The following is a 27,727-nucleotide window of genomic DNA, read 5'->3' on the forward strand; positions in this document are numbered from 1 at the left end:
GACGACTCATGGTTTGGTATTCACGGGTGATTTTTTATGTATCGACATACAACATGCGGCCACTGACATGAAAATGAGGTAACTTCACTTACATTGCAATATCTTGGTCAATGAAACACCGGTTTCGGAGTAAACCCGCCCAGAGCTGGACGCCGACAATCCCGAAGATGAAAAACACAAAGAAACACAAGAGAAGGACGTTGCCTAACATAGGCAGAGTATCTAACAGCAGGGTCACCAGTATTCTCATACCTGCAGAGAAAGACAAAGACAACGCGTCAGACAAACTGCACATCAGGGACACGGAGGACGAAACATTACACAGCGCCGTCGATAAATCATTCATAGGGGAAATTCAGATTTCTAAGAGCGTTAGAAATGTCATCCCCAAAAATATGATGGGCAATGCCCGAGAGTAACATAATAGCAAAACTACTGTTAACAAAACACAATGTTTTTCTTTTTTCGTTTTTAGAGGAGTTCCCCTTTAAATGGCAATTTTTTGTAGTTTTTTCACTTTTTACTTTCTTGGTCTCTTACATGGATAACACATGCTATCAATCAGTAATGGCAGCAATTACAGTGTCTATAAGGGTCATTACCCAGCTTTTCACAGATTCTGTATTAATGATGAGAGTTGTGGTGATTAGATGAACGGTCTTGTCACCGGAGGCCCTAAAAGTGGTTCCCCCTTGGCGTATAAAAGGCTCTCGGAGGCTCCTTGTGTGTAGTGACCTCTTCTTCCACTTGTGTAGAGCTTGTTGACCACTAGACACCTCTACGATATACCAGAGTCTGAGAGGGGTGCATTATTGGGATGTGAGAGTCTAGAGGGTTGTATCGATGAATTGTCCCCACCGGGCCATTCTGACCAGACTGTTAGGAGGTGTTGGGACCAGTAGATGTGTGACAGCACACAAGGAGACCAAGCTCAGGACACCACCCGAGAGACCACCAGTTGAGAGGAGCATCTGACCAGACTGTTAGGAGTTGTTGGGACCAGTGGATGTGTGAGGACACACGAGGTGACTGGGCTCAGGAGACCCCCTACAGACCACCAGTAGAGAGGAGCATCTGACCAGACTGTTAGGAGGTGTTGGGACCAGTGGATGTGTGAGGGCACACAAGATGACCAGGCTCAGCACGCCTTAACAGACCACCAGTAGAGAGGAGCGTCTGACCAGACTGTTAGGAGGTGTTGGGACCAGTGGATGTGTGAGGGCACACAAGGTGACCAGGCTCAGGACCCCCGACAGACCACCAGTAGAGAGGAGCGTCTGACCAGACTGTTAGGAGGTGTTGGGACCAGTGGATGTGTGAGGGCACACAAGGTGACTGGGCTCTGGACCCCTGACAGACCACCAGTAGAGAGGAGCGTCTGACCAGACTGTTAGGAGGTGTTGGGACCAGTGGATGTGTGAGGGCACACAAGGTGACCAGGCTCAGGACCCCCGACAGACCACCAGTAGAGAGGAGCGTCTGACCAGACTGTTAGGAGGTGTTGGGACCAGTGGATGTGTGAGGGCACACAAGGTGACCGGGCTCAGGACCCCCGACAGACAACCAGTAGAGAGGAGTGTCTGACCAGACTGTTAGGAGGACTGTCACCTCTGTTTGCAGTGATGTCGTGAACAAGAAGCTGGATGCTACAGAAGGGAACTGGATTGTCTTTAGCGATGAATCCGGGTTTAGTTTAGGCGCAGGCAACAGCCATGCTCATGTCTGGAGACCTCAGGATGAGTGTCTCAATCCTGCCTTTGGTGTGGAGCGACGCACTGCCCCCTGCTGGTGTTATGGTCACCCCTATATAGGACAGTTGGTCACAACCAATATGGCCACCATTATTACAGTTCAAGAAGTTTGTCACTAAGCTTTCCTGGACTCCAGAATGGTATTGGTACGAGGAATAATGACAGTTCAGCAATATGCTCATAAATAAGGAAGATGAACCAATACCTCTGCAGCGCCACCTATTGGATGGCAACTTTTATACAGGTCTTTGTAACAATGACTGGGAATTGAAAATTAAGTCAGAATCCATACACAGACAGCTGTTTCGGGGGTTTTGCTCCTCATTAGTGTACAGTAGGATCCTAGCTTGGCTACTGAAAGGCCTATGATGTGAGTCAGGAGGGGTAACATTACTTCTTAAGGAGAGAATGTAGAGGGTGAATGAGGAGACTTATAAGGCCATTCATGCTCCCCTGGGAAATATATGCAAAAAAGGAAGATGGAACAATACCTCTGCTCTCTTAGGGCGCCCACCCACTGGCGATTTTTTTCCCTGCGAAATTCGCAGCATTTTTTTCTCTGCAGTGGTCTATGGGACTTGTAATGTTAAAATCGCGATCGCGCAAAATCGCAATTTACCGCGAAATCGCGATTTTGCGCGATCGCGATTTTAACATTACAAGTCCCATAGACCCCTGCAGAGAAAAAAATGCTGCGAATTTCACAGGGAAAAAAATCGCCAGTGGGTGGGCGCCCTTAAGGAGTGATAATCGGCAATGCTGAGACCCTAACTGATTCTGAGAGTGGGAGTCCCGAGTTCCCCTCTTAACGTCAGTCTGGGCTTCCTGCACTCCCTGCAGTGAAGAGGAGATTGAATGGAGTAGGGGTCACACATGCACAGCATGCTCCATTCATATTCAATGGGATTACGAAGATGGCCGAGCGCTTTTATTCGGCTATTTCCGCCAACCCCACTGAAATGCATGGAGCAGCTCTGCACCTGCCTGACCACCACTTTGTTCAATCTGCATGTCACTGCAGATGGGTACCCCCATTATCAGAATCAGTGGGGGTCTCAGCAATGAGACCCCCACTGATCAGACTTTTATAATCTATCCATAGTTGCATGACGCTGATAAAGAGGGCACAAATGACTCCCATTCTCAGGATTGGTAGGGGTCTCAGCCGATCAAACTTTTATCATCTATCGTATAAAAGTCCCTCTCCCAGTCTGCCCAGGAATACCCATTAAACATTACATAAATGCCCATTTTGGTGTATATTTGTATAAATGGCGCCCGTTGCTGGCAATTTTGCCAGACAACCACATGAAAACGGGATGATTGGGTAGTATGACTATTTGACAAACCATAGTGGGGAAATAGAGAGACAGCAGATGAGGATGTGCACTGCTTTCTCCAATAAAGGCTATAGACCACGACAGGGTTGGCAACCGCACAGAAATTCCTGGGCAGTCTGTAAAAATAGGGCACTTTTTTCCAGTGTCCATAAAAAACAAGTGATGTGTCTGTGATTTTTTTGGAGGCTGGTCATATTTGAGCAGGTTACCATGGCTGTAATTGTCAGTATTGTACAGCTCGCAGTAACTGCTGGTTATTAATTCATATCAGTATGCTGACCTACAGCCAGGTACTGTATTACTTAGCATTTTAGTATTCAGTATAGTTCTCCAAGTTGTCCATTAAAAGCTTTGTCCATCCCTGATTTTTAGATAAGCGGTCCAAAAAAAAGAACATTTTAGGCTCGCTACCCTGGGCCGATACACTGTTTTGGCAACTTTGGATGGGGGTCATTAGAGCTCCTCAAAAGTGGGCCTACAACCTACCAAATTTATGATTTATCCTAAATACATGTCTATGGTCAGAGTACTCCTTAAATATACACTGAATGGCCACTGTATTAGGGACCCCCATCTAGAACATGTTAGACCTTCTTTGGCCATCAGCACGGTTCAACAGAAATTTGGATTCATTGGACCAAGTGAAGTTTTTCCACTGCTCAATGATACAATTTTTACATTGAACTTTCGCCTCTCTGTTTCTCTTAGACACAATGGTGCTGGAACTGGTCGTCGGCTGTTATACCCATCCGTACTAAGGAATGACAAGTTGCATGTTCGGACATGTTAGTCGGAGCATTTGCATTGCATTGGGCCCCTCTTGACTGTACAGTGCCTGTTTGTCAGAACGATTCCTAACATCCTCCTCTGACCCCTTTCGGTGATGATTTGTTTCTGTCCACAAATCGCGTTTTGCTTGATGTTGATCACACTTTCCAAATCGTTACACAAGGAAACCCCACACGGTTGGCAGTGGCATCCACGCCCCGGCTAGTCTAGCTCCAATTACAAGGCTTCATTGGAAGTCACTCAGATCACTGGAGTTTCTTATCTAATGTGGATTTACATGGAAACCTTGTCACTTGATGTTATGCTGCACTCCGGGGTTACAGCTTTAACCCTTTCCAATCCACTGTCTGATGTCCTAAGACATTATGATTTAAAAGGCTGTACAGCTTTAATGTTGGAAGACGTCCGTCGGGGTTCTCTTACTGTATATTGCCAGCCTCTCTGCTGTTGGAGCCTATCCCACGTGTCACTTCATGTAATACTGGCTTTAGCTAACATACAGTGCCGTTGTATAACGGCAGAAAAAGAGTAAGCCCCCTAGGAAAACCAGGATACAAATTGGATTGGAAAGGGTTCATTTACATGCAGAGAGAGTTCAAATTGGGAAAGGGCCAGGGGCTCTAATAAAGGGGTCATTAAGAGTAAATTTACGCTGCTTTTGTCTCTGCTCCCTCTCTTCACTACAGTTCTATCTTTACTATATTGATATTACAGTACAGAACCAGGAAGATCAGGATGAGCAGAACTATACATTTCTTCCAGGCATGTAAAATAGTGTCCAGGTAACAAGGACATTTGATAATCCAGTAAATCTGATAATCCAGTGCAGAACTGCATACTTTTCTATGACGGTCCGATAATCCATTTAATCTGGCAATCATCAGATCCCTTATAAGCCATATTAAAGGAATGACTTGCTCATATATTGAGATTTGAACATGTTCTACGTGTTCTCATTTAATGGTGGATGCTTTTGTGAATAGATAGAAAATAACATAAAATATTCAGCCCGGATTGAGCACCATGACGACCAAACAGAAAAACCAAGAAAACAAATAGCTGCTCTCTGATGAATGAGCGCTCAATAAACTGAACACAAAATAAACAGTATAAGCTGTTCTAAATCCGTCCGCCCCCACAAAGGCGTAATGTGCGGCGCATCACCGCTGGGCCAAGATATGTTCCATTAACGGTCTGTTACAATTAATATCAGCCGTTACACAACAGACTCGCATATCTATATACATGAAGTGGAAGTGAACGCACTATGTGGATTGGAAGATTACCCCATCTTCTGGGCTGATGAACTGCTATGTGACATTAGAGTGGGTCAACTACGATTGTCCTTAGAGGCGGCGCTCACTTTATGTTAGAAGGGTCACCAGTAGTAGTCTTGTTGCTGAGAACCAAGTAATCAGATGCAATCTGTGCGGGAACCCAAGCGTTTCATCTACCTGCAGTGCCCCCGCAGGAAAAATTAAGTATTAGCTGGAGCCTATTGAAATCAATAGACTGTCTTTGTAATGCATAGACATACTGGGTCCTCCAGAAGGAGAGACGCTCCTAAATTAGACTTCTGGGTGCAAAAGCAAAGTCAACCATGTGCCCTATAAAATACTGGTGTCTCACATGGCACAGGAGCCTTTGGTCCTCCATAGGCACCAAGAATCCAGATGAGACTACTATCTCTATGGCCCCTATAGTTACACCCCTGCTGTTTTCTAAACCAGACTACTCCTTTAAATACGTATCAGCCTAAGGGCTTCTTCACATGGCTGATGCACAGCTACGCTTTGTCCATTTTTCACAGACTGAAATTGCATTCGCCAGTGTGAATGAGCCCTTACTGCGCCAAGACTAATTAGTCAGGAGGCCCAACATCTGCACAAAACACACACTCTTGTGGAGTTTGCCGTCACCTGAAAGATCCCGCTAGAACACAATGAAAGCTGGGTGACACCTAATGCATGTGTCTGGTGTCTCCTTGTCAACAAGCGCCGAGTGATATAATGTAACAGAGCAAAGCGACAAAGTGACATTTTAACAATGTCAGAGCTTCCTCAACCCGTCTGTCTCAGCAGTTCTGCTTTTTATCGCTTCTCCAAGCTGTGTCACAGTCCTGACTACATGCAGGAGATATCGGACGCATTCGACAAAGCCATTTCCTAGTAGTTTTGTTTATCCACTTAAAGGGACTGTTCTGACTACAGTCCTTATATAGCTTTAGCCAGTGACTAAAAACATTGTAATACACTATTCTACCAAAAGTCATTGTACGCCTGAGCAAGAATCAAAAGTAGTATTTATTTCCACTTGTTAATAATTAGTGGGGCTCCTTTGGCCCTAATGATATCGGATACTCTCCGTGGTATACTTTCTACTAATGTCTGATACACTTTAGCTGGTATTTCCCTCCATTCATCCTGAAAATGTCAGAAAGTGCTGTTCATATTTTCAGATCGTCCCAAAGCGGCTCCATAGGATTCAGGTTGGACTCTGTGCAGTCCAGTCCAATTGTGGAACATTCAAATCCTTAAATCAAGATAAAACAGCGTTGGATGTGTGACAAGGCGCTGTCACATTATCGGCAGCAGCACATTGTTGTCTAGAATGTCAGGGTACACCTCAGTGTTCATGGTTCTGGTCACTACAACCAACGGAGCGAGACCATGCCATGTAACTAGAGATGAGCGAGCGTACTCGGAAAAGCACTACTCGCTCGAGTAATTTGCTTTATCCGAGTATCGCTGTGCTTGGGTCTGAAGATTCGGGTGCCGCTGCGGCTGACAGGTGAGTCGCAGCGGGGAGCAGGGGAGAGCGGGCGGGAGAGAGGGAGAGAAAGATCTTACCTCCGTTCCTCCCCGCTCTCCCCTGCAGCTCCCCGCTCCGTGCCGGAACCCGAATCTTCAGACCCGAGCACAGCGATACTCGGATAAAGCAAATTACTCGAGCGAGTAGTGCTTTTCCGAGTACGCTCGCTCATCTCTACATGTAACACAATCCCAGGCCACAACAGAGCCTCCGCTGTACTTAATTGTTGGCAAAACACACTCAGACAAAAGGTGTTCCTCATCATCCTCCACACCCAGGTACCTTCATCTGATTTGTAGATGGAGTAGCGTGATTTGTGACTCCATAGAATGTTCTTTCATTGCTCAGTTGTGCAACAATGACGCTCCTTGTACCACTTTGATAGGTGATGCATCTTTTTTGAAAGAACTTGCTAGACATTTGCAGGATGAATGGAGGGAAATACCAGCTGAAGTGTATCAGAGGTTAGTAGAAAGTATGCCACAGAGAATATCTGATGTCAGTAGGGCCAAAGGAGCCCCACTAAGTTTTAACATATGGAAATAAACATTACTTTGATTCTTGCTCAAGCATTTCATTACTTTTCTTAGGATAGTGTATAATGGTAGAAGCCGCTTTTTATTTACAGCCTATTTCCTTCTCATATTCAATTTCATCAGCAGCTGAGAACGACCCGCACTTCTGGATATTATTAGGTGCCGTCCCCCACAGATGATGCGCCTTCATGCGACCTGAATACCACCATCCTACTGGTCTGTTTCTTTAACTGGCTTGAGTGATGGTCCAGCTGTTCCAGGGCACCGATGCTGTCTTTGTACATAGAGTGTTCGGTGGAAGTTAATTACTCTTCTAATGACATTGATTCATTCTGCTGCAGATGAATTCTACATAATCCCAAGACCCAAGACTCCTACTAGCAGTTATAGTTGTGCATATAATCTAAGTATGTTCATGTTAAAGGGGTATTCCCATCACAGCACGTTATCCCCATACTGTCTATACAGGATAACTTGGTGATCAGTGGGAGCTTGACCATTGGGACCGCCAACGATTCTAACATTGTAGACCCAGCGCTCCCATTAAAGTGAATGGAGCTGAGGCGCACATGCACCATTAACCCCCCCCCCCCCCCCCCCCTCCCGATCATCAAGTTATCCCCTACACTGTGAATAAGGTATATCATGCTGTGGTGGGAATACCCCTTTAATGAAACTCCAAAAAAAGTTTTCAAAACTATTATTAAATAGGGCATTCAGACTCGATAGAATGGGGCTTCCCTATTCAAGACCCACCAGAGTAGAGTGGCTACAAGGAACACATGTTGCTCTGGAGGACCCAACATGTCCTTGCACAGACAATGATTTCAGTGGAAACTATGCGTCATGAACACTATGTAATGCTTCATTTTTCCTGTGGGGGCATTGCAGGAAAACTGGACATTTGCTGCTAGGCTCCCTCACAGATTAAAGAGTTAGAAGTGGGGAGATAAAGGGAACTGGTCAGTACCTTTAAGCTCTATAGACTATGTTATGGGGCTCAAATGTGAGAGAACAAGGGGACTGGGGAGCTGCTTTTGATACTCCCTGGGAGTCTTGTCGCAGCGCTGTGCCCCCGAGAAATCAGCCCACACTCAGTGTGAGTCTTTTTGGAAGGCTATGTGCATATGCTCTCCCATAGAGATCAATGAGAGAAGCGCACACGCAGCCTCCTGAAAAGAGACATGTTGTGCACGCATGCTGATTCCTCAGGGGCACAGTGCTAGAACAGGGAATCCGGGGGGTATAAAAAGCAGCTACCCAGAACCCCCGTTCCCTCACCTTGGAATCCCATAACATAGCTTATGGGCTCAAATGTGCTAACAGGTTCCCTTTAGAATTCTTTCTTCCTGCAGTCAACACTAGGGGGAGCTCTGGAGCTGGCTGCATACTGATTAAATAAAGAACTCAAAAAGAACACAGAGTTCAGTAAACGTCTGAGCTCCCCCTAGTGGTAGCTGCAGGTAACAGAATTTCATCATTAAACTCTATACAGCAGTTTTGGAGCTCTGTATCAGAAAAAAACTATACTAGAATTGCCATAAAGATTAAACTCCTAGAAACAGCACATTAACTTGCTTCATTTGAGTTCTATAAAGCTGATGACAGAGCAGTCTGTTGGAAATTCTTCTTCACTGGCACAGATACATGTATTGATTATATTCCTTCCACATATTGTCAGATCCGATGTAAAGTCCCCTGCAGACGCTGTAGCTTGTCCTACTACGCGGGATGATATTTTCTGCTACAGTTTGCCTATAATGAATGATTTCTACCTTAAAAGTCATTGCGAAGTGGAAAAAATACATGGAGCTGTCAGAATAGAATGCAGCATGGGCCGCTTATTTCATGGGCACCATATGGTTGTATTTTAGGGGGTAAGTGCCCTTTAAAAATATTGAAAGTGATTGTTAAGAACAGTAATTGATGATATTGCACTTACTTGGGACTCTATTAATGGCTCTTAGCGGCCTTAAAACTCGGACAGTACGGATGGCAGACAGGCTGACGTTGTGTCCGTCCAGGGAGTATTCCATCATCCTAAGAGAAAGAGAGCATAGGTCAGAGGAGAGATCACATGGAATCATGTGTAATGACAAGACAGAACTGCTTATACCTATCCCAGATCCCATACAGTGTCATCACATCACCTATGGCACACAGCACAAAATGTAATGCCAACCTCAATTCCCTCATAACAGATCAAGAATGAGTGCCCGCAACAATGCCCTCATAACAGTGAAATTGTGGCAATAGAGCCAGCCACAGTGTCCCCAATAGAGACAGCCCCCCCCCCCCCTGCTAATACAGCCAGCTACAGTGTTCAAACAACAAATCTTTTAACCCTTTCCAATCCACTGTCTGACCTCTGAAGACATTATGATTTAAGGCTGTACAGCTTCGATGTTGGAAGACATCCGTCGGGGTTCTATTACTGTATATTGCCAGCCTCTCTGCTGTTGGAGCCTATCCAATATGTCACCTCATGCAGTACTGGCTTTAGCCAGCATATAACGCTGTTGTATAATGGCAGAAAAAGAGTAAGCCACCTAGGAAAACCAAGATACAAATTGGATTGGAAAGAGTTAAGTGCCCCCTTAACAGTAGCAGCCTCAGTGCCCCATAGCAGAGCCAGAGACACTGCCCCCCATAATGGAGTCAGCCACAGTACTTCCCCCAAGAGATCAGGTCACACTGCAAGAATAGCAGATCTAGTGAGTTTGACCATAACAGTAGCAGCCTCAGTGCCCCCAATAGGGTTAGCCACCGCATCCACACAGCAGATCTACAGTCCCAATAACAGCGGCAGCCTCTGTAAGGGACTCACCCTGAAGGACTACATATGTTATAGAGCTGGACTGGGAAAATGTGCCAAAAATTGCACCACAATTGTTGCATGCACCAAAGTTTGGTTCAGCATGGTTGATGGACATTTGTTAATTAGCTGATGCCTAGCCATAAAAAGGGGTAATTTGTGCTGCGTAATAGGAGCACAGGGGCTAACAGTAAGGCCGGGCTCACACAAAAGAGTCGGATTCCACTTGTGGATTTCCTCAACAGAAGGACCTGCGATCCATTACGGAAAGTAATTGTGAATGGTCACGGTCTCACATCAATAGACATCTATTGAGACCGTCTGTGCAAAATCCGCGCTAAAATAGAGCATGCTGCATGTCTGAGCGAACCGGCGAAAGTTCATGCCTTTCAATGCCCGCATATTACTGCATATTGTCCGCGTGGACGCCGATCGCAGAATCTGCTATTCATATTTCCCTGACCTAAGGCTGCAGGAGCCACTGCCTGTGAGGAAGGAGGAACAACACTACTGTGACTCATGGGGCTGACGGCTGAAGACCTCCCAGACAATGCTGCAGGATCACTGGGGTCTATAGAAGCTGCACTTTGTAAGTGAGGTAGGCCTCATAAGTGAGGTAGGCCTCAAAGGGACACTTGGTGTGCACACTGGTAGAGTTACAAAGTTAGTCAGCTGGCCTGCTGCAGAAGATAAAAGATGCACTAAGGGCTTTGGACTGTTTAGTACACTTCAAGCTCTCATTTCTGGTCTGCAATATTTTCACAGGGGTAAGTGCCCGATCCTTAGATCATAGTGACATTAGGAATGGGTTCAGTATGCTGTATTTCCAAGAGACTGTGTTGCTACTAGCAGAGTGTTAACAGTACTGCTTAAGAGGTATTACTCCGTATTAGTTGATAGTACTTTGTGCATCAAAGGTGCCAGTACTATTACTTAACCAGTATTATTCCACTGTTTATTTTTATTACTGTGTTCTCAAATCTATACTGTACTTCTTGGTTACTCCATCTGCTGCATCGTCTCCTGAATCCCATGTCGCTATTCCTCCACCCATGACACCTCAGTGCCGCATAGTAGAGCCAGACAGAGTTCCCCTATAAATACATTCAGCCACAGTGTCCCAATAGCAGATCTAGTGAGTATCCCCATAGCAGTGGCAGCCTCAGTGCCCCATAATAGAACCAAAGTACCCCCATAATAGTCTGTGACAGTGCCCCCGCGTACAGCCAGTCATAATGTCCTAATAGCAGAGTTGGTGAGTGTTCCCAAAACAGTGGCAGCCATAGTGCACCAATAGTAGAGCCAGTCACAGTGTCTCCATAGCAGAGCTAACAAGTATCCCCATAACATAACATTAGCATCCTCGGCATCCCAGAATAAAGCTTGCCACATCAATGTCATAACAGTATTCCCATAACAGAGCCAATACAGTGCCCTCATAACAGTGGCCCCAGATTAGAATCGGCCATAGTGCTCCCCAATTCAGCCAGTGCCCAAGCTTTAGTGACAGTCCCTGTAACCATGGAAGCCTGAGTGCCCCCATACTAGAGCCAGCCAGTATTACACTAAAGTATCCCCAGAATAACAGCCACAGTGTCCCCATAACAGAACCATCAGGTGGCAGGGACCGCCATTTCATTGGGGCCCAAGAGCTTCAGTCTACACCTCTGGATAGAAGTACTTGGTTCTGCCCATTCTCTCTATATTAGATACTGCAGTCACTAGACAATAATCGTACAGCGCTACAGAACATGTTGTTGCCTTAACAATTAGATACAATCCCAGTGAATGGCACTCAGGCGGCTCACATATAATGAGGGGTATTATTTCCCAATATATATCTAAGTGTGCATTGTATTGATTCCGCGAGCCTTGTTCTATACGTCTGGCAATCAAGCTATTGTGGTTATTTTCTGCTTCGGCGGCTCGTGGTTCGCTGTCACGGCTGATTGCCATTCTCCTTGCTCTTGTGGGGAAGTGATTTTTTTTTTCCTCTTGGTATCCGTTTGTCCTCAATTCTGTTGACATGGGAAGAAGATTTCTCAGAAGACTAAAGAAAACTTTGTTTCAAGCGGTAAACTTGCAGAGATGCTGAAGGCTGTTCGGAATACTCTTAAAGGGAAACCGTCACCTAAAAATGCAAAGCTTGTAGGGCAACTTGTGCCGATTAAACCTAAGACCTTCCCCCATGTACAGACATGGGGTTATGTCCGAATAGCTATGTGTCACGGCTGTACCATGATGGTCTTCAGCAGTGACAATACCCAAGGCATGAAAGGTTTCTCAACTCCAAGATGAAGTTAGCCCTTTGGCTTCTGGTTCACAAGAGGAAGGGAATGAAAACTGCAGAAGGCAGAGATAAAACGCCCTCTAACTAATTATATTAAGGGAGTGTTGACTGTGCCAGGAGAAGAGTTAGGAAGCAGGTGGAGACAAAACACACTGCAACCAATAAAATCAAGGAAATGTTGACACAGTAGAAGAGAAGTAGTGAAGTGAGCAGGGACAGAGCACACTATAGCCAATCAGATTATGGAATGATGACAGTAGCGAAGAGGAGTTGTGAAGCGGGCAGGGAAAGAACAGACAATTACCAATCAGATCATGGGATGATGACAGTGGAAGGAGAGAGGTTGTGAAGTGGGCGGGGATAGAACACACAGTAACCAATCAAATCATCGGATGATGACAGCATCAGAGAGGAGTAGTGAAGTGGGTGGGGATAGAAAGCATTGTAGCCAATCAGATCATAGGATAATGGCAGGAGCCGAGAGGAGTTCTAAAGTCTGTGGGCATAGAACATATTGTAACCAATCAGATCATGGATGTTGACAGAAGCCGAGAGGAGTAGTGAAGTGGGTGGAGATAGAACATTTCATAACCAATGAAATCATGGGATGATGACAGTAGCAGAGAGGAGTTGTGAAGTGGGTGGGGATAGAACATTTCATAACCAATGAGATCATGGGATGTTGACAGCAGCCGAGAGGAGTAGTGAAGTGGGTGGGGATAGAACATATTGTAACCAATCAGATCATGGAATGATGACAGAAGCAGAAAGAATTTGTGAAGTGGGCAGGGGGAGGGAGACAGGAAGCATTGTAGCCAATCAGATCATAAGCTGATGACAGCAGCCGTGAGTGGTAGTGAAGTGGGTGGGGATCGAAAGCATTGTAACCGATCAGATCATGGGATGATGACAGCAGCTGAGAGGAGTAGTGAAGTGGGTAGGGATAAAAAGCATTGTAGCCAATCAGATAATAGGATGATGACAGCAGCTGAGAGGAGTCATGAAGTGAGTGGGGATAGAAGATTTCATAACCAATGAGATCATGGGATGATGACAGTAGCAGAAAGGAGTTGTGAAGTGGGTGGGCATAGAACATATTGTAACCAATCAGATCATGGAATGATGACAACAGCAGAGATGAGTTGTGAAGTGTGTGTGTGTGTGTGTGGGGGGGGGGGGGCAGAAAGCATTGTAACCAATCAGGTCATAGGATGAAGACAGCAGCTGAGAGGAGTAGTGAAGTGGGTGGGAATAGAAAGCATTGTAACCAATCAGATTATGAGATGATGAAAGCAGCAGAGATGAGTAGTGAAGTGGGTGGGGATTGAAAGCATTGTAGCCAATCAGATCATAGGATAATGGCAGGAGCCGAGAGGAGTTCTAAAGTACGTGGGCATAGAACATATTGTAACCAATCAGATCATGGGATGTTGACAGCAGCCGAGAGGAGTAGTGCAGTGGGTGGGGATAGAACATTTCATAGCCAATGCGATCATGGGATGATGACAGTAGCAGAAAGGAGTTGTGAAGTGGGTGGGCATAGAACATATTATAACCAATCAGATCATGGAATGATGACAACAGCAGAGATGAGTTGTGAAGTGTGTGTGTGTGTAGGGGGGGGGGGGGGACAGAAAGCATTGTAACCAATCAGGTCATAGGATGATGACAGCAGCTGAGAGGAGTAGTGAAGTGGGTGGGGATAGAAAGCATTGTAACCAATCAGATTTTGAGATGATGAAAGCAGCAGAGATGAGTAGTGAAGTGGGTGGAGATAGAAAACATTGTAGCCAATCAGATGATCGGATGATGGCAGCAGCAGAGACTAGTGAGGTGCATGGACTGCACCCTTTTGCTGTGAAACCCCATAATTTCTCTGTTGCTCTTGGCTGTGAATGCATAGACAAATGTCTGAAAGGGTCTGAAACAAACCAGATTACTGGACTCGCCAGTGGCAGCCGGGCTCGCAGCTTGATAACTAGATGCGTCTATGTCTCCCAATTTGCAGCCTTTCTCCTAACGTCTGTGTGCTCAGTGTAATGAACTCATGAAAGCCAAGAGAATAGGCTACAGAAAAGCGTCGTATTCATCGCTCTTGTGCTGGCGGCTTATCAGCGTAGCCTGGTAATAGCTGCATTATTTCCAAGTCCACTTATTGCAGAAAACAAGCCACTTATTATGTTGACGTTCAAGCTGTTAAAAGCTGCAATTACCCCACAATGTGCTGGACAAGTTCCTCGCTCGCTTAGTAATTAGAAAGTTGCTTTTCTGTTTAAGTGCGGGGTGAACGGTGGAGAGCGCACACAACGTCTCGACGGGCAGAGCTTCAGCCAACCAAGAAAATATTTACATCATGGGGGAGGTGGTGATATAACCTACAAAGACCAGTGCCAGAAGAGGGCGCTGTTGAAATCTACAGGGATAAATTGAGCGCCTCTCCAAAGAGGGTAATATCTGTATGGGAACAGTATTCACCTGCATGGTGATGCCGTATGAAATGGGACAATTAGCAATGATAGATCCCTATGATGCTTTGAGTTCAGGTAAGTAGACCCGCGGTCGGACCGGGACACTCATCTGTATTACAGGCACATAAAAGCGCCCATAATAAGTTCCCTACTCTGGACTAATAGGAAAAACTACAATCTGAGCTCACAGGGTGCATGAGAACAGGACTGGGTCCCTCATATAGTTCCAGATTTAAAAAAAATATATTTTAGGTATATTTTATCATACGTGTTTTTGCTTTTTTATTTATGTATGTTTTTTATTTATGTTTTCTGTGTATTATTTTTGGGCATTTTTGTATATTTTTGTTTTCATTTACTTTATGCATACTTTATAAATTTGGTGTGTATTTTTATATACTTTGTGTATATTGCTGCCTAGTTTCGGGGGTTTTTGCAGTGTTTTTCTTTCTGTGTAATTTTATATATTTTGCTTGCATTTCAGCATATTTTTGTGCATTTCCATATATTTTTGCAGTGTTTCAGCTCCTTTTGTATTATTTATTTTTTGTGCGTATTTAATAATAATAATAATAATAATAATCTTTATTTGTATAGCGCCAACTTATTCCGCAGCGCGTATTTCAGAAATTTTTGGTGTATTTTTGATGTTTTTTGTGTATTTTTGATGTTTTTCCATTTACACTAACACACTAAGGGTTTATTTACACGAGCGTATATCGGCCGCTGTTTTCACAGCTGGCTGATATACGCTTCCATCTGAGCAGTTCCCCCCTTCCCTGCCCCTCACCAGCTTTCAGCCTCCTTCCTCCACTCTAGCGTTTGAAAAGGGAGGGGGCGGGATGGGGCTAAACTTTGTTCCGTCCTGCCCACTCCCATTGCTAGTAGAGATGAGCGAGCATACTCGCTAAGGACAATTGCTCGATCGAGCATTGTCCTTAGCGAGTACCTCCCCGCTCGGGAGAAAAGGCTCGGCTGCCGGCGCGGGTGACAGGTGAGTTGCGGCAGTCAGCAGGGGGGAGAGAGAGATCTCCCCTCCGTTCCTCCCGGCTCTCCCCCGCAGCTCCCCGCCCACCGCCGGCAGCCGAATCTTTGCTCCTGAGCGGGCAGGTACTCGCTAAGGACAATGCTCGATCGAGCAATTGCCCTTTGCAAGTATACTCGTTCATCTTTAATTGCTAGCTATGGACAAGGGGCGGGGCTGGAGCTTAGTTCCGCCCCTGCACTGCCCACTCCCACTGCAAAACCACTCAGAGGGGAGGAGAGAGGCAGAGAGCCGGTGAGTGGGAGGGAAGGGGGGGAATGCTAAGATTAAAGTGCATATCGGCCGGCCGTGAAAATGGCGGCCGATATACGCTCGTGTAAAGAAGCCCTTAGGCCTCGATCACACGAGTGTGTTTTTTGCATTTCTAAAAGAAACAATGGGTTCCGATAGAAGCGTTCCAATTAACGATTTTTAGACGCACAAAATACTCGCAACTGCCAAAGATCGGACATGTGAATGCAACTCCCATCCAAGGTCCTATCTTTGGAGCACACTTTCCATAGACTCCTATGGGAGCTAGGAAACACGCAATTCCAATTGTGTGTCAAAGCACATTAATTAAAGGAGTTTTCCAGGCAGCGCTGTCTGTTAGTGCCAGTATACATCGGGGTCGGAGTGGAAGCCGCTGCCCCGCCCCTGTGTTGTGGTCGGCGCTCGAAATTGAAAGCACAGCTCTTCTTAAAATCATTGTACATTTGTATAGTTTGCTTAGTTTTACGTGTAATTTTATATATGTTGCTTGTTTTTCTGCATAGTTTAGTGTGTCCTTATATATCTAAGTGTCCTCATACAGTTTATGTGTATTTTTATATATATATTTGTTGTACATTTTTTATATTTTTTAGAATTTTTGTGGTGTTTTTGTTTATTTTACGTGTAGTATGCAGGGTTTTTTTTGCATTTGCATATATTTTTGTCTTTTAGATATCTTCTTGCATGTGGTGTTTTACATAACCGGATGGCAGCTCAGTAATAAACAACTCCCCCAGGCAGTTCCCAATTCTCCTTGCCTTTCTCTCCCTCTCACTGGCACAGACATTGTGTCCTCTTATGGCAATCAGAATGTTCCCTGGAATTTACCGTTGGAATTCAGAAGAAAGAAAAACACAACAGCCTTTATAGGACAGTGACTAAGCAGCTGCGAGGCCGCGGCAAACAAGAATGACTAAAGCCGCACAAACAACTTAGCGCACTCTATCCCACCTTTCACTGGCTGCACTGCATGCATGGCCGCAGAGCATGCTCTGCCAGACATCACAACTGGCACACTACTAAAGGATCATTCTGCCAGTACAGCTTGAAGCCACCATGAGTCCAACTTCTAAAACACCCCGGCAGCAAGACAAAGCAGTAATCAGAAATCAGAGCTAGAACATATCACGCATATCTGCTGTTCTACCAACTGTCTTATATGGTGGAATATACAAAATACATCATGAAAGCCACCATCCGATCCTGGAAAACAAAGATGGTTCTCTGACTCCATGATGCACACTGTGCATTAATCTGCATAGGTAGTCCAAAAAAACTATATGCTGCTCACATGGGCAGTACTGCTTAACCAAAGCAGGCAAAGTGTCTCATACTAATCATCAATACTAATCCGCCTAATGCATTGGGTCATGAGTGAGCAATGCAGCAATCTTTGATTGTCCAAGAACAAAGTGTCACTTATAGTCTATGAACTGTATTGAAGCATGACAGGAGGGGTTTATAAACTAATATAAAGAAAAATGGGGCAGTATAGTAGTTATATTCTTGTACATAGGAGCAGTATTATAGTAGTTATATTCTTGTACATAGGAGGCCGTATTATAGTAGTTATATTCTTGTACATAGTGGGCATTATTATAGTAGTTATATTCTTGTACATAGGGGGCAGTATTATAGTAGTTATATTCTTGTACATAGGAGGCAGTATTATAGTAGTTATATTCTTGTACATAGGGGGCAGTATTATAGTAGTTATATTCTTGTACATAGGGGGCAGTATTATAGTAGTTATATTCTTGTACATAGGGGGCAGTATTATAGTAGTTATATTCTTGTACATAGTAGCAGTATCATAGTAGTTATATTCTTGTACATAGGGGGCAATATTATAGTAGTCATATTCTTGTACATAGGGGGCAGTATTATAGTAGTTATATTCTTGTACATAGGGGACAGTATTATAGTAGTTATATTCTTGTATATAGGGGGCAGTATTATAGTAGTTATATTCTAGTACATAGGAGACAGTATTATAGTAGTTATATTCTTGTACATAGTAGCAGTATTATAGTAGTTATATTCTTGTACATAGGGAGCAATATTATAGTAGTCATATTCTTGTACATAGGGGGCAGTATTATAGTAGTTATATTCTTGTACATAGGGGCACTATTATAGTAGTTATATTCTTGTATGTAGGCAGCAGTATTATAGTAATTATATTCTTGTACATAGGGGGGCAGTATTATAGTAGTTATATTCTTGTACATAGGGGGCAGTATTATAGTAGTTATATTCTTGTACATAGGAGGCAGTATTATAGTAGTTATATTCTTGTACATAGGAGCAGTATTATAGTAGTTATATTCTTGTACATAGGAGGCCGTATTATAGTAGTTATATTCTTGTACATAGTGGGCATTATTATAGTAGTTATATTCTTGTACATAGGGGGCAGTATTATAGTAGTTATATTCTTGTACATAGTAGCAGTATCATAGTAGTTATATTCTTGTACATAGGGGGCAATATTATAGTAGTCATATTCTTGTACATAGGGGGCAGTATTATAGTAGTTATATTCTTGTACATAGGGGACAGTATTATAGTAGTTATATTCTTGTATATAGGGGGCAGTATTATAGTAGTTATATTCTAGTACATAGGAGACAGTATTATAGTAGTTATATTCTTGTACATAGTAGCAGTATTATAGTAGTTATATTCTTGTACATAGGGAGCAATATTATAGTAGTCATATTCTTGTACATAGGGGGCAGTATTATAGTAGTTATATTCTTGTACATAGGGGCACTATTATAGTAGTTATATTCTTGTATGTAGGCAGCAGTATTATAGTAATTATATTCTTGTACATAGGGGGGCAGTATTATAGTAGTTATATTCTTGTACATAGGGGGCAGTATTATAGTAGTTATATTCTTGTACATAGGAGGCAGTATTATAGTAGTTATATTCTTGTACATAGGAGCAGTATTATAGTAGTTATATTCTTGTACATAGGAGGCCGTATTATAGTAGTTATATTCTTGTACATAGTGGGCATTATTATAGTAGTTATATTCTTGTACATAGGGGGCAGTATTATAGTAGTTATATTCTTGTACATAGGGGGCAGTATTATAGTAGTTATATTCTTGTACATAGGGGGCAGTATTATAGTAGTTATATTCTTGTACATAGGGGGCAGTATTATAGTAGTTATATTCTTGTACATAGTAGCAGTATTATAGTAGTTATATTCTTGTACATAGGGGGCAATATTATAGTAGTCATATTCTTGTACATAGGGGGCAGTATTATAGTAGTTATATTCTTGTACATAGGGGACAGTATTATAGTAGTTATATTCTTGTATATAGGGGGCAGTATTATAGTAGTTATATTCTAGTACATAGGAGACAGTATTATAGTAGTTATATTCTTGTACATAGTAGCAGTATTATAGTAGTTATATTCTTGTACATAGGGAGCAATATTATAGTAGTCATATTCTTGTACATAGGGGGCAGTATTATAGTAGTTATATTCTTGTACATAGGGGCACTATTATAGTAGTTATATTCTTGTATGTAGGCAGCAGTATTATAGTAATTATATTCTTGTACATAGGGGGGCAGTATTATAGTAGTTATATTCTTGTACATAGGGGGCAGTATTATAGTAGTTATATTCTTGTACATAGGAGGCAGTATTATAGTAGTTATATTCTTGTACATAGGAGCAGTATTATAGTAGTTATATTCTTGTACATAGGGGGCAGTATTATAGTAGTTATATTCTTGTACATAGGAGGCAGTATTATAGTAGTTATACTCTTGTACATAGGCAGCAGTATTATAGTAGTTATATTCTTGTACATAGGGGGCAGTATTATAGTAGTTATATTCTTGTACAGAGGAGGCAGTATTATAGTAGTTATATTCTTGTACATAGGGGGCAGTATTGTAGTAGTTATATTCTTGTATATAGGGGCAGTATTATAGTAGTTATATTCTTGTACATAGGGGCACTATTATAGTAGTTATATTCTTGTATGTAGGCAGCAGTATTATAGTAATTATATTCTTGTACATAGGGGGGCAGTATTATAGTAGTTATATTCTTGTACATAGGAGGCAGAATTATAGTAGTTATATTCTTGTACATAGGGGGCAGTATTATAGTAGTTATATTCTTGTACATAGGAGGCAGTATTATAGTAGTTATATTCTTGTACATAGGAGCAGTATTATAGTAGTTATATTCTTGTACATAGGGGGCAGTATTATAGTAGTTATATTCTTGTACATAGGAGGCAGTATTATAGTAGTTATACTCTTGTACATAGGCAGCAGTATTATAGTAGTTATATTCTTGTACACAGGGGGCAGTATTATAGTAGTTATATTCTTGTACATGGGAGCAGTATTATAGTACTTATATTCCTGTACATAGGAGCAGTATTATAGTAGTTATGTTCTTGCACATAGGGGGCAGTATTATAGTAGTTATGTTCTTCTACATAGGGGACAGTATTATAGTAGTTATATTCTTGTACATAAGGGCAGTATTATAGTAGTTATATTCTTGTACATAGGGAGCAGTATTATAGTAGTTATATTCTTGTACATAGGGGCAGTATTATAGTAGTTATATTCTTGTACATCGGAGCAGTATTATAGTAGTTATATTCTTGTACATAGGGGGCAGTATTATAGTAGTTATATTCTTGTACACAGGGGGCAGTATTATAGTAGTTATATTCTTGTACATGGGAGCAGTATTATAGTAGTTATATTCCTGTACATAGGAGCAGTATTATAGTAGTTATGTTCTTGTACATAGGGGGCAGTATTATAGTAGTTATGTTCTTCTACATAGGGGACAGTATTATAGTAGTTATATTCTTGTACATAAGGGCAGTATTATAGTAGTTATATTCTTGTACATAGGGGCAGTATTATAGTAGTTATATTCTTGTACATAGGAGCAGTATTATAGTAGTTATATTCTTGTACATAGGAGCAGTATTATAGTAGTTATATTCTTGTACATAGGAGCAGTATTATAGTAGTTATATTCTTCTACATAGGAGCAGTATTATAGTAGTTATATTCTTCTACATAGGGAGCAGTATTATAGTAGTTATATTCTTGTACATAGGGGGCAGTATTATAGTAGTTATATTCTTGAACATAGGAGACAGTATTATAGTAGTTATATTCTTGTACATAGGAGACAGTATTATAGTAGTTATATTCTTGTACATAGGGGGCAGTATTATAGTAGTTATATTCTTGTACACATGAGGCAGTATTATAGTAGTTATATTCTTGTACATAGGGAGGCAGTATTATAGTAGTTATATTCTTGTACATAGGGAGGCAGTATTATAGTAGTTATATTCTTGTACATAGGGGGCAGTATTATAGTAGTTATATTCTTGTACATAGGGGCAGTATTATAGTAGTTATAATCTTGTACACAGGAGGCAGTATTATAGTAGTTATATTCTTGTACATAGGAGCAGTATTATAGTAGTTATATTCTTGTACATAGGGGCAGTATTATAGTAGCTATATTTTTGTACATAAGGGGCAGTATTATTGTAGTTATATTCTTGTACATAGGGAGGCAGTATTATAGTAGTTATATTCTTGTACATAGGGAGGCAGTATTATAGTAGTTATATTCTTGTACATAGGGGGCAGTATTATAGTAGTTATATTCTTGTACATAGGGGCAGTATTATAGTAGTTATAATCTTGTACACAGGAGGCAGTATTATAGTAGTTATATTCTTGTACATAGGGGCAGTATTATAGTAGCTATATTTTTGTACATAAGGGGCAGTATTATTGTAGTTATATTCTTGTACATAGGGGGGGCAGTATTATTGTAGTTATATTCTTGTACATACAGGGAAGTATTATTGTAGTTATATTCTTGTGCATAGGGACCAGTATTATAGTAGTTATATTCTTTTACATAGGGGGCAGTATTATAGTAGTTATATTCTGGTACATAGAGGGCAGTATTATAGTAGTTATAGCCTTGTACATAGGGAGGCAGTATTATAGTAGTTATATTCTTGTACATAGGGGGCAGTATTATAGTAGTTATATTCTTGTACATAGGGGCAGTATTATAGTAGTTATAATCTTGTACACAGGAGGCAGTATTATAGTAGTTATATTCTTGTACATAGGAGCAGTATTATGGTAGCTATATTTTTGTACATAAGGGGCAGTATTATTGTAGTTATATTCTTGTACATAGGGAGGCAGTATTATAGTAGTTATATTCTTGTACATAGGGAGGCAGTATTATAGTAGTTATATTCTCGTACATAGGGGGCAGTATTATAGTAGTTATAGTCTTGTACATAGGGGGCAGTATTATAGTAGTTATATTCTTGTACATAGGAGGCAGTATTATAGTAGTTATATTCTTGTCCATAGAGGGCAGTATTATAGTAGTTATATTCTTGTACATAGGAGGAGTATTATAGTAGTTAGATTCTTTTACATAGGAGCAGTATTATAGTAGTTATATTCTTGTACATAGGAGGCAGTATTATAGTAGTTATATTCTTGTCCATAGAGGGCAGTATTATAGTAGTTATATTCTTGTACATAGGAGGAGTATTATAGTAGTTAGATTCTTTTACATAGGAGCAGTATTATAGTAGTTATATTCTTGTACATAGGGTGCAGTATTATAGTAGTTATATTCTTGTACATAGGGGGCTGTATTATAGTAGTTTTATTCTTGTACATAGGGGCAGTATTATAGTAGTTATATTCTTGTACATAGGGGCAGTATTATAGTAGTTAGATTCTTTTACATAGGAGCAGTATCATAGTAGTTATATAATGTACATAGGGGCCAGTATTTTTATTATTATAGTTATTTTCATGTATGTAGGGGGTGGTGTATTCCAATCAGTGACATATTCAGTGAGTATGGTTATGTTGTACATATGGGACAGTATTATAGTAGTAATATTATTGTTCCTTTTTAGGCTTTTTCTTATGTCCCAAAGTTATCTACCACATGATATCCATAAAGAAATTGCAACCCCTGTGAATATAATTTCGTACTCACCCAGCCATGACAATAAAAAAATCCAGTCTGTTCCACGTGTCTCCCAGGTAACACTTCTGCCCAAAGATGCCCAATGCTATCATCTTAATGACCATTTCCACCGCAAAGAAAGCGAAGATGAAGCCATCAAATGCCTAGGGCAGAAGAAAAGACAAATCCTTATTACCATTGATTCAATTTACTTCTAAAAGAGCAGCTTGTGTTATTTCCTCTGAGACTGATACACCTGTACGGACCACTGCACCCATCACACTGCAGGCAAATAACAGAATTCTACGTGGATTACATGTTGTGCTGTTTTCGTATCTCCTCTTTGCTAAAAGAATGAACAGGGGATAAAAAGCTCATGTATTGTTTTTCCTTATGAACAAAATCAGTAAATAGATATCTTTGAGACCCCAACATCACTGTAACAGTTATATATAATCGCAGCGACCAGCAACCAGACAACTATCACTAATAATGGATACCCCTTTAAAAATATAAACCCTTATTACAGGATATTGTAAAACCATTATTAACCCCAATACCCATACACAAAAGGATAATAAACAAAAAATACATGCGTGACATCTTAAGGTAAAGGGTTATACAGAAGGTACTCCTGCAGTATTCGCGGTTTGTTGACTCAAACTCTGATGCTGATGATACTACACACAGAAAACTTTCCAGGGATAGGCGGCCTATATTAAAGGTGATGTCCTGATAACACAGTGACCCTATGCAGGGCCTATGATCACCCTGCCTAACTGTGGGGTGATCACCCTGACAAGAGCGCACACACTCAATGGAGGCTAACCTTGCTGTAACCATTCAAAACCCTAAGACCAACACCGCATCCAATCCCAATGTGTTTCTCCTGTATGGGTAGTTGACAGGGTCATCAGAGGATAGTCATAATAAGGAAGAAGAAGGAGAGCAGGAATATCTACTATTTCCAACTGGTGTGAACATCATGATGATAGCAGGGTTAGACTCTGTTGAGTGGGAGCGCTCTTGTCAGGGCGATCACCCCACAGCCAGACAGGGTGTTCATAGGGCCTGCATAGGGTCAGTTTGCTATCAGAATATCACTTTCAATATATACACCTGTCCCTGGTAAGCTATTTGTATCTGTAGTATCATCAACAGCAGAGTTTGAGTCAACAAACTGTGAGTACTGCAGGAGTACCTACTGTATAACCCTGAGACAGCAAGCATGTATTTTGGCTTATTATCATTTTGTGTGTGTATGTTGGGGTTAATAATGGTTTTAAAGTATCCTTGAACAATGGTTTATATTTTTAATGGGGTATCCTTTAGCAGTGAAAGTGATCTTTGAGTCCCCCTTTAAATCTGATGTAGTAAAGTTCAGTAAACAATATGGCTTCTTCTTTTACGATATGGTTCTTTATCTCCAATGGGATTGTTCCTAGTATGTGACCAAACATAAATGACCACTGAAGATACACCTACTTGATGTTCATCGTGGCTAAAACCATGGGAGGTGTTATGAGTTTGTTAAGTCGTGCTTCTGGGACCTGTAGTAATATGGGTTTCCAGGAGCATACATCCACAGGTATGGCATGATTGTGCTGGCTGGGTGTGGTGTTCTCTAGCCAGCCAATCCCCTCTAGTCTTCTGCACTTATATACCAGCCTCATTCCCCCTTATATTGGCTTTCATGCTTGGTGTTCTGTGGGTGTGAGCTGTTAGGTATCCTGTGTGTCTGTGCTGGTTGCCAGACATGTGGTGTGAACTGTGTCCTGTGCTGCTTGGATCGTTTCCCACCTAGGACGAGTTAGTTCCATAAATTCCAGTGTGGGGTTGTCTCTGTCGGGACGATCGCCCTGCATGCAGGCAGGATTTATGGGGGTTAGTTGTCTCATTAGAGTAGGTACCCGTGAGACAGCGAGGACCCATGATGTGGACTCGTGAGCTTAAGTGACTTGGCCAACTCTTGAACCAATACCTCTAACATCTGATAGCTATTCCATCTGTTCATGCATGCTGGTATCCTTGGTGAGGGTTTTGGGCGTTTGTCAGTCTGGTCTATGTCTGTATTCTGTTTTATGTCTGATCCACCCGTACACTGATTGTTGAATGCCCGGTTCTTGTTTGTTTTTCCTACCTATCCGTTGGTGGGCAGATGCCTGTGTCTTATCCTGTCCGCTTCATCTGTTGGTAGTCGGACATAGAGGCCTTGTTTGTTTGTCTGTCCCTGCATCTAGCCACTTGTAAAGCAAGCTGGCACGTCCATCCTGACTGCCCTGCATTATGTGATCCCAGAGTCCCGATTACAGTCCAGGATGAACGTAACAGAGTTGGCCCATTTTATTTTTATAGAGATCTTCTAGGATTACTTTCCACAAGAGCAGTGCTGAAGGCAGGCACCTATGTTGGGTGATATTGTAGGAAGACATGAACCAATGTGAAAAATGGAATCCTACATTAATTTCCACCACTTCAGAGTCCAGTGGTGGTGGCTTTACACTACTCTACTGACACCTGACATCACTCATTAAGATCTTAGACTTTTGGGCAGCTTTAATATCTATCTATCTATCTAATACTGATTATTTTCTACATAAATATAAATTTTCCTTTTCAAAGAAGCTTATTGGAGGGAATTGGCAAAGTCAAGAAAAGACCCCAATGTGTCTAATTCTGGGTGTGACTTTTGAACCAAGTACTGTGACCGCTGCTGAATGGGCTCCCTCTGATTGGCTGAGCACTGTGACCAATCAGAGGCAGCACTCAGCCATTCATGAATTCATGAATGGGTGAGTGCTGCCTCTGATTGGCTGAGCGCAGGGACCAATCAGAGGCAGCTCTCAGCTGTCATTCAATAGCTGAAAGCTGCCTCTGATTGGTCACAGTGCTCCGCCAAATAGAGGCAGCCTATTCAGCTGGCTGGGATTTTAAATCCCCACCTGCTGAATACTACTGAGAGCAGTGCAGGGAGAAGAGCCGGCTCGACATGGCTGAGCCCCGGCAGCTGCAGAGAGGTGAGTATACATTTTTTTTCACACTTTTTTAGGATGTTTATATTTTAAGCCCTTCCCTGAAAATTACTACAGCGGTGGCGGGCAGCCCATTGCTTTCAATGGAGCTGGCTGTATTGCCGGCTTCATTGAATTCAATGGGAGGATCACGATCTTCAGTATATGTTCTCAATGGGGTCGGCACTGCTGCCACCGGCCCCACTGAGCACAAGATGAAACCCCTGGATGCTGTTCCACATACACAGAATACCGATTTGTTGCAGAACGCAGTTACATGCGTTCTGCAAATTGTGTCCTATAATTTTCGCGGCATGCGTTTGTGCGCATGAAAAATTCGCACATGTGACCGCTCCCATTGCAAAGCATTAGGACTATATAAATGTGGATTGCAAACGCAGCTGTCAGTCGCACGTAGAAACTCCCATGTGACTGAGCCCTGATGCATTATATGTGGAAGTCATTACTTTGATTTTTCATAAATTCTTATCATGTTATGTTTCATTTCATATTTTTTTCATTTTGGAGACCCCTGCGAGGGCTATATCTTTGGATAATATACTGCTATATTTCGATGAAAATTAATAAAATTCTTTGAAACTAAAGATTTGACAAATTTATCAAATGTCGCACAACGTTAGTAAATTTGCCCCATCCATAAATATATCTATAGATGTGGAGTCCCTTTGTACATTAGCCAGCTATTAGAGCGTGATTGTGACAAATTTTGCGACTTTTTAAAGATTCACATGTCATAACTGGCCCTTATAGCCTCCCAGCATCCAAACCCCACCTCTTCTTCTAGATACTTTTGAAAAGTGGAATACGAGGCCGAACATGTGTTGTTTTGGGAACAAATCAATACTAGACTTGTTTACATTGATTTGCAAGAAAAATAGTGCAACTTTTACCAGAATTCTGGCATAGCACCAGTAATAAATGTCCCCTCCTGCGTTTCCACCAATTCCCTTTACAACTGAGTTTCTAATAAGTGGAACGTTCTCCTGTAGTAATACAGGAATTCCACTGCCAGTCAGCAGGATGAGGTGACATTGGCAGTGACTCAGTCTGCATGTATACAGGGAATGGGGCAGAGCCACAGAAGGGGGTCCCAATCTGATATACACAAGAATATTCCATCATGTATCTATGTGAGCAGAGAAGTACCGTCCTGTATGCAGGAGGCCACAGTCAATGTGTGCAGGAAAATGAAGAAGGAAAAAGAAGAGGGACAATGTAGAAGGAAAAAAGTAGAAGAAGAAAAAAAGATGAGTAAAGAAGAAGTAAAGAAAAAAAATGAAAAAGAATATACAAAGAAAGAAGAGGGAAGAAAGAAGAAGGAGAAGAAGGAAAAAGAAGATGGAGAATGAAAAAGAAGGAAAGAAAAGAAGAAGCTGGAAAAAGAAGAAGGAACAGACCCTATTTTCTTTTTTCTCCTTTTTTTTCTCCTCCTGGTTTCCTTCATCTCCTTTTTTTCCTTCTTCCTTTTCCTTCCTCTTCATTTTTCTTCATTACCTTGTATCTTACACATCTAGGTGAGCAGACAATTCAGGGCTTCCATTGCTCAGTGTTATTTGC

General features: G+C 42.0%; 1 protein-coding gene across 4 annotated transcripts in view; it reads right to left on the bottom strand.

Moving 5' to 3' along the window:
- The window catches only part of CACNA1H (calcium voltage-gated channel subunit alpha1 H), a 490,224-nt gene that overhangs the window by 208,440 nt on the left and 254,057 nt on the right, over window positions 1-27,727 (bottom strand). For all 4 annotated transcript variants that reach the window (XM_066576606.1, XM_066576607.1, XM_066576605.1 and 1 more), the window contains exons 4-6: window positions 23,169-23,302; window positions 9,170-9,267; window positions 93-252 (exon numbers count right to left, since the gene is read on the bottom strand). In XM_066576606.1, coding sequence (XP_066432703.1) covers window positions 93-252; window positions 9,170-9,267; window positions 23,169-23,302 — 392 coding nt within the window. The remainder of the gene's footprint in view (window positions 1-92; window positions 253-9,169; window positions 9,268-23,168; window positions 23,303-27,727) is intronic.

This window comes from Eleutherodactylus coqui, chromosome 8 (genome assembly GCF_035609145.1).
Source record: "Eleutherodactylus coqui strain aEleCoq1 chromosome 8, aEleCoq1.hap1, whole genome shotgun sequence".
Lineage (NCBI taxonomy): Eukaryota > Metazoa > Chordata > Amphibia > Anura > Eleutherodactylidae > Eleutherodactylus > Eleutherodactylus coqui.